Raw genomic sequence first — 7,599 nt, forward strand, 5'->3', positions numbered from 1 at the left:
TTTGCATTTCATACCCTTCCCCATATCTGCTAAGAGTGGTTGAATAAAGCCACTCCTCTTTCCTCCTTCTCTCCTGAATAATCCAAGACATTGTTAGCATTTTCCCCCCTTAAGGGCTAAGATTCAGAGTGGATGGAGAGGCTCCTGTGTCCATCAGGAGAGGCCTCCTCGATGCAGAACCACCCTGAATGTTCTCCAGGGCTCCAGTGTGGTGCCCTGGTGGGATGGGAGCTGTGACACCCCTGACAATCCATGTCCATCCAGGGGTGGACTTGCTCCTCCTGAGGATGCTGCTGTCTCTGCTTCCAGTGTTCCTGTGCCCTGCAGCTGGAGCCCTGACTCCTTGCCAGGGGCTGTCTGGGTGGGCTCTCCCCTGCCCAGGAGGGCAATGCCTCTGCCAGGTGCTTGTGGCCAACCCTGTCCCCTGGGTGCTGGGGCCCCCTTGGGCCCTGGGGTTGATCCCTGAGGGGTTGTAGGAACTGTGCCATGGCCTTTGCCTTCAGCTTGGCCTTTTGCTCATCCCTTCTTGCATTCAGCTGCTGTGCCTTTGTGCCCAAGTGCTCCAGGGCCTTCTTCTGCCACTCCCGCAGCCCCGCTCAGTGCCTGTGTGTGCTCATCCTCTGACAGCTGCGGAACTTTCTGCAAAATTATTCATTTTCCAGTGACCCAATCAGCATCTCGATCCTTCCCTTATAATCCCCATTTCCCAGCTGTTCCTTTGTTTTCCTCCTTGTGCTCAGGGTCCCCTCCAGAGCCCGTATGGCAGAGCCGGTCCCTGTCCTGCCGCAGTGTCCAAAGGCGGCCCCCCCGGCGGGCAAGGCCGGCAGCTCCCCGGGGCCGGGCAGCGGCCGGGGCGTCCCGCAGCCTCCTGGGGGCCGGGGGCCAGTGCCGGCCCTGCCCGGGGCTGGTGGGGTCAGGCAGCGCCCGGCGTTGAGCCCCGGCTGCCCCACAGCCCCGGCCCGGCCCCGCAGCTCCCCACAGGCCCCCAGACCGTGCTCCTGGTCCCGCAGCTCTGTGTCCGGTGCTGCCGCTGCCCAGTGCAGAAAAAACCCTGAAATCCTGACCGCCTTCTTTTCCTCTCCTGGAAACTTGGAATTCAAATTATCAGCTGGCAAATTTTCAGGCCCTGCTGAAAAACATCCTAATCCTCAGTATTTTTCTCTTCCTTCTCTTTTCCATCATCCTTTTTCTTACCACATAGATTGCTCCTGCTGCTTCTTGCCTTGACCATATTGCTGCACACTCCCCTTCACCCGATCCCTTCCCAGCACACCAACACCATCCATCCCCTGTTGTCCAAATCCCTTCTCCACTTCCCTTATTGCTCCTTGGGTGTCTATGTCTTTAATTACCTCTGGGGGAATGTGCAAACGACCTCAACATTCTCCCAGGGGAGCCTTCAGAGATATTTTGGGCTCATCATCCCTTTGGCCAGAACCCCTCCCTGGCTTTCCCTTTTCTCTCCTCCCTGGGTGCCCTGCCATGTTCACTCCCCAAAGATCCCAGTGCACTCACGGATGAGATTTTCAGTGCTCTCTCCCTGCTGCCTCTTCACAGACCCCCCTGATGTGTCACTCGTCTGTCTCCTGGTCACTGCCGGGTCCCCAGTCAATCCCTGGTGCCGCCGCCAGCCAAGGGAGCCGATCGCCCAAAGTGGGTGAGGCACCTTCAGCTGCACTCCCTGCCCGCCGCCCCGGACGGTGGAATAAATTCCGGATGAGCCCCAGGGTGTGCGGAAAAATTGACATCAGCAGAGGGTTCTGTCCAGAACGCAGACAGAGGAGTCCTGTAAAAGTATTTTCATTCCTAAAAATGGGAGAGGCCGTGGGACATTGCCCATGGGATCTCTCCCATTGTTGGAGGACACAGCCTCCTTTTCATCCTAATTCTCCTGACCACATCTCCCTCTCCCTTTCCCCACTGGCTGAAGTACTTGAGAGCTACAGCTTTCCCAATCCACCTGCTACATACCCCCATTAATATGCTCCCCACTATTGTATAGCAAACGATATTCATGGCTGTGTTAAGGCTTTTTTGTTCTTCTGGAAGTTCATGAATTGAGCAGGACCTTGGCTGAGCAGCAGTCTGTGTCATCAATTGATACCATTTTCTGAAACCGATGGCTTCTCCTGTCACTTCCTTATGTACAGGTCCCTGGCCCTATCTCCGAGCAGATTGACAGCATCTGTTTGTAAAGACACTTTCCTCTTGTTCCTTTCATGGGGGTCCCCCGTTTGCGGGAGATCCCCCCTGGAGCAGGGTGTCCCCTCTTTGCTGCAGCCCCAGCCCTCAGGCAGAGCTCAGCCAATGAGAGCGCGCGGCACTGATGACTCACCAGTTGCCAGGCAGACTCGCAGCTCCCAGCCTTCCCCACCTGGACCCCACCTGCGCCCCACCCTCGGCCCCAGCGCCCCCCGCGAGGGGAATTTGGGGAGGTGGGAGTGGGGCAGCACCAAGGCCGGGCCCCCCCGCGCTGTCCTGGTGGGAGCGGCTGCAGTGGGGACCGAGTGCGGGCGGAGGCGGCCGAGAGCCCAGCGCTGCCCCAGCCCGACCTGCCCCAGCTCCATCCCTGCCCCTGCGCTGGGATGCTGTGGGTTTGGGGGGAAGAGGGAGCCAGCAGTGGGTGCTGGGCCTGGGGGCAGGAGGAGAAGGGAAGGAGAAGCAGGGTTGAGGAACAAAATGGTCAAGAGAAGGTGGCAGGAGAAGGTGGGATTGTGCAGGAGAAGGAGGAATAGCAGGAGGAAGAGGAGTGTGAGGAAGAGCAGAGACACAGGAGGAGGAGGAGGAGCAGGAACAGGAAGCAGCACAAGGTTCCACCCCTCCCTGTATCTACAGCCTCCCCCCAGCCCCAGGAGCGCTGCTCCCCCCACGTGCAGCAGGTGACTGTGGAGGGGGATCCACGATTTTCACGGGGGTGAATCTTGGTGTTTCTGAGCTTTCTTGGGCTAAATGTTGGTGCTTTGGTTTTATGGGGCAGCTGAATATCTTTTGGAGGTGGTTTTTGCTGAGTTGTGATGTTTGGGGAGTTTTTGATCTGTGTCTTGAAGTTTGCAGGATTTCTGGGCTGAATCTTGGTGTTTTGGAGGTTCTTACAGGCACAAGATTCCCAGTGACTTCCTGAGATGAACTTGGGCAAAGAGGAACCTGCAGTCCAAGGTGCTCTCCTCTTTTTTTTTTCCCCAAACCAGGAATTTCATTCCCAGGGTGTGGCTGGTGGAGGAGGAGGAAAAGCCCCAGAGATCCTGCAGGAGGAGGGGCTGCAAACCCAGCCCAGGGAGCTGCAGGGAGGAAAGAGCACCCTTGAGCCAGGAAGGCGGCCGGAGATCCAGCCAGAGCTCGGAGCTGGTGGAGAAGGCTCATGGCAGGGAGAAGCCACACAAGTGCTTGGAATGTGGGCAGGGTTTCAGCCGGAGCTCCCACCTGATTGAGCACCAGAGGATCCACACTGGGGAATGTCCCTACGAGTGTGGGGAGTGTGGGAAGAGCTTCAGAGAGAGCTCTGCGCTGCTCCGGCACCAGGTGATCCACACTGGGGAACAGCCCTACGAGTGCTTGGAATGTGGGAAGAGCTTTGGGTGGAGCTCAGACCTGAGAACTCACCAGCGCATCCACACTGGGGAGAGGCCCTACGAGTGTCCCCAGTGTGGGAAGAGGTTTCAGACCAGCTCCCATCTCCTCAAACATGAGCGGATTCACACAGAGGAGAGGCCCTTCCGCTGCCCCGACTGCGGGAAGGGCTTCAAGCACAACTCCAGCCTCACCAGGCACCAGCGCATCCACACCGGGGAGAGGCCCTACGAGTGTGGGGAATGTGGGAAGAGCTTCTCACAGAGCTCAACCTTGACCAAACAACAAGGGAAGCACCACTAAGGGAAGCCCTGTGAGAGCCCCAAGTGAGGGAAGAGAGTGAGGGAAGAACTTTGTGTGCTGCTCCAGCTCCATCCCCCATGGGAGGCTCCGGGCTGGATGATCCCCAGTGACCCTTGTTGGGCAGAGCCCTGTTGCCCCCTCATTGGGAATAAAACAGAGAGTAAAACAATGGAGCTGGTAAAGTGGCCTGATATCTGAGGCCTGACTGAGCAGGAACTGTGGGAGACACAGACACAGTTTAAGTCTCCCTGGGCAAGAAGTGACCAAGCAACCTGTTGTGGGACTTTGTGATATGATAATGTTCCCAGGAGATGTGATGTCATGAAGAATGTGTAACCAATGGAAATTGTTAGCAAACATCGAGCCCTATTTAAGCACCATACTAGTAAAACCCAGTATAAACACCTGGTACCCTCAATAAAATTGGCTTCTGATCTGAGCTCGGCTGTCCCCGTCTCTCCATCGTGGATAACCCCTGTTGTGGGAGATCCCCGTTGGGTGGGGGGAAGGTGTTGGAGGGAGTTCTTTCCCTTCTCCTTGTGCTGCTGTGGTTTGGTTGGTGATAAAACCCCTCCGTGTGCCCGGGCTGGGTCTGTTGTCCCCGTGCCGGTGCTCGGGGCGGGATCTCTCCCGTTGCTTGTCTGCAGTCCCGGGCCTCTCTTCAGCCAATGAGAGAATGCGATGGACAAGAGTCAGCCAATCCGAGAGAGCGAGGCTGATGACTCACCAGTTGCCGGGCAGACCCGCAGCAGGCAGTGTTCCCCACCTGGACCCCACCCTCCGTGCCCAGTCCCGGCCCCGCCGTGGGGTCCCCCCAAGTCCCTCCCCACTGCCCCCCATAACCTGGAGTGGGTTTAACTGGGAAGCTTTACTGGGAAGACTGGGAGCAGGCGGGCGGGGCAGAGTGACAGCAGGGCTGGGGGGAGACACGACCCCCCCCCAAAATCATCGTGGGGACGGAGCGGGGGGTCCCGGCCGGGCCCGAGACTACAAGGAGGGGTTGCGGCCGCCAGCGGCTCAGGAGCTGTGTGGGTAGAGAAAAGGGGGTAACAGCGGGCTCGGGGGCCCTGGGGGGAGCACACACGCTCTGGGGGAGGGGGGACACGACCCCCGGGACCCCCCTGACCTTCTTGCACAGGCAGAAGCCGAGCCCCAGTGCCAGGAAGACAAAGCCCAACTCTGAGTCCCCGATCCCTGTGGGCATCTTGCTGTGGGCAGCATCCCGTGGCATCTCTGGGGCGTCTGCAGGGGTCAGGACCCCCAAAACCTTTCACGGACACCCCAAGCCCCTCCAAGCATTCTCCTGGTCACCCCCATCCCTCCTAGGACCCCCTGAAACCTCCCCCCGATCCCTTCCCAACCTCCCAGGACCCACCAAAGCCTTTCCCATCCCTCTCAGTATCCCACAACCCCCTTCCAGTTGTCCCCTACAGCCCCAGGACCCCCAAACCCTCTCCCAGTCCCTTCCCAGCCCCACCAGGACTCACCCAGACCCCTCCCAGTCTCTTCCCAGCCCAACCAACCTCATCCCAACCTCTGTTTTTCCATCCCCAATCTCCTTCCAGCCCCTCCAGGCTCACTCCAATCCCTCTCAGTCACACCCAGCACCTCCACACTTTCTCCCAACGTCTACCAGAATCCCACCCCAACCTCCCCAGCATCCTCCAAACCCCTTCTTAGCCCTTCCAGACCCATGACACCCTCTCCCAGTTGAAACCAGGCTCTCTCCAACTCCCTCCCAGTTGCTCCCAGCACATCCCAGTGCCTCCCCCGTACCCCAGTGCCAGCTCTGGGGGTGCTCCATGCTGACGTGCTCCACCTGGCAGCTGCAGGTGACCCCGCACTGGGGGGGGGGTTTCCAGCAGCACCAGGCGCTGGTGGGTCCAGTCCCCGTTGGGGACCACATCGGTGTCCACCACAGAGAGCTCCTGGAACCACCTCAGCTGGATGTGGGCAGACTAGAAATCCCTCACAGAGCAGTGCAGGCAGCTGGGGTTGGGCTGGGAGCTTGAGGGCCCGAGCAAGATAAACACAGTGGGATGGGCCCTGGGAGAGTTTGGGGACACACTGGGCACAGCTGGGGGGAACTGGGAGAGATGGGAGAGGGCTGGTGTGGCATTGAGAGGGACTGGGAATGAAATTGGATAGGATGGGGGAAGACTGGGAGAGAGGGGAGGTCTGGGATTGGACTGAAAAGGACTTGGAATGGACTGGGAGGGCACTGGGAGAGAGGGTGGAGGTCTGGGAGTGGAGTTAGAGGGACTGGCATAGACTCAGAATGGAATGGCTATGGGCTGAGAGGAATTGGGAGGGACTCTGGGGACCCTGGGAGGGACTGTGAGGACACTGGGAGAGACTGGGATAGACTGGGAGAGCCACTGCAGTCACTTGGGGTGAGGGGGCAGCAGGCACAAGGAGGGCTTGGGGCTCTGGGGCGATTCCGAGGTCTCGGGGGTCTACTCAAAGCCTTGTGGCTTGTAATTCCTCATACAAAGTTGGCAATTTTCTCCAGGGGCTAAAATCGAAGTCACAGGTGTTTTTGACTTCGTGCCAAGGTCTCCGAGCCCCCTGCCAGGGGCTGGAGTCAGCCAGGGCAGCCAGAGGGATGTCCTGGGTTCCCACACAGTACTTAAAGAATTCAAGAGTCTGAGTTAAAGAGAGATAAAGAGAGAGTTTCACTTAATTTGGGGTTGGAACAGACAAAAAAACTGAATCTGGGTCACAAACACCACGTGACAGCCACGGGAGTGAAAAACTGCGCAGGCTCATCAACATTGATCAGGCAGGTTAATGCATATGCAAATTACATTTGTGTATATGCAGCAGGTTAGAGGATAAAATAAACTGGGGTGCGGCAGTGCGTTGTTCCTCCCGGCTCTGCCTCCCTCTGGAGCTCAGGCTCGCCGCTTCTCTCCCGCGTGCCACAGCTTCTGGCACGCCAGCCGGGGCTAGCCGGGCTCTGTCGCCCGTGCAAGGGCCCGAGGTGAAGAGGGAAGGAATGACCAAATCACCCACGAGGGGAGCGGGAAGGTCTTAATGGTCACGGAAAGCTGCGGTGGGGAGACCGCCGCCCCCGCTTCCAGCGCCTGCGTGGGGGAAATGGCGCTGGGAGCAGGGAGACGCGGGCTTTTATCAGGGGCAGGGCGAGGGGAGTAGGAGCGCCCCCCGGCCAATGGGGCACGCGCCGTGGCAGTGACGTCGACTACAGTGACCAGCGGGAGCATGGTGGGGGCGGACACGGGGCTCCGGGGTGAACGGGGTTGCGGGATCGGGGTGACAGACACTGAACTCCTCAGGACTGGACGGGGGAGTGGTCACAGGAGTGGCGGGGGGGGCGCTCCAATAACAGGCAGCCTGGAGCGAGTAACCGCGGGGTGGGGGGAAACACAGGGGATGCACGGGGATACACAGGACTCGGCTAGCTAACATAGATTAGAACCCCTAATCTAAACCCAAACCCGGGATGCAACACTGGGGAATTTTCAGGAGAATGAATGGAAAAAAGATAATTTGCCATTACAAACAAAGTGTAGGTTGGCTGATAAATGAAATTGGACATGGAAAGATGAAAGGAACGGGAGAGGAGGTGGAATGATGTTTGTCTTTTCCAATAAGGAGGCAGTAACTCTTGCTGTTATCTCTGTGTGAAGGATTTCTTGGTTATCTCATCCCTTTCTTGAGCTAGTAAAAAAATATCTTACATCGCATAGTTTCTATATTAACATTATG

The 7,599-nt window shown here is 58.1% G+C and overlaps 1 protein-coding gene and 1 pseudogene across 1 annotated transcript; one reads left to right on the plus strand and one right to left on the minus strand.

The window, feature by feature from the left end:
* The first annotated feature begins 759 nt into the window (after positions 1-759).
* Positions 760-3,870, plus strand: LOC128801691 (zinc finger protein 135-like). The gene is made up of 3 exons (XM_053967732.1): positions 760-907; positions 1,558-1,657; positions 3,189-3,870. Exons 1-3 carry the CDS (start codon positions 760-762, stop codon positions 3,868-3,870), a joined length of 930 nt encoding a protein of 309 aa, XP_053823707.1.
* Positions 3,871-4,738: 868 nt separating this feature from the next.
* Positions 4,739-7,094, minus strand: LOC128801692 (class II histocompatibility antigen, B-L beta chain-like; annotated as a pseudogene).
* Positions 7,095-7,599: the final 505 nt, after the last annotated feature.

Source organism: Vidua chalybeata, chromosome 31 (assembly GCF_026979565.1).
Source record: "Vidua chalybeata isolate OUT-0048 chromosome 31, bVidCha1 merged haplotype, whole genome shotgun sequence".
Lineage (NCBI taxonomy): Eukaryota > Metazoa > Chordata > Aves > Passeriformes > Viduidae > Vidua > Vidua chalybeata.

What these genes read in the sequence shown, in the direction of transcription:
- LOC128801691 (XM_053967732.1), top strand. Translation starts at nt 760, where the DNA reads ATGGCAGAGCCGGTCCCTGTCCTGCCGCAGTGTCCAAAGGCGGCCCCC. An exon ending in GCCGGCCCTGCCCGGGGCTG is followed by an intron (nt 908 to 1,557) that starts GTGGGGTCAGGC and finishes GCCTCTTCACAG; the next exon opens with ACCCCCCTGATGTGTCACTC. An exon ending in GAGCCGATCGCCCAAAGTGG is followed by an intron (nt 1,658 to 3,188) that starts GTGAGGCACCTT and finishes TCCCCAAACCAG; the next exon opens with GAATTTCATTCCCAGGGTGT.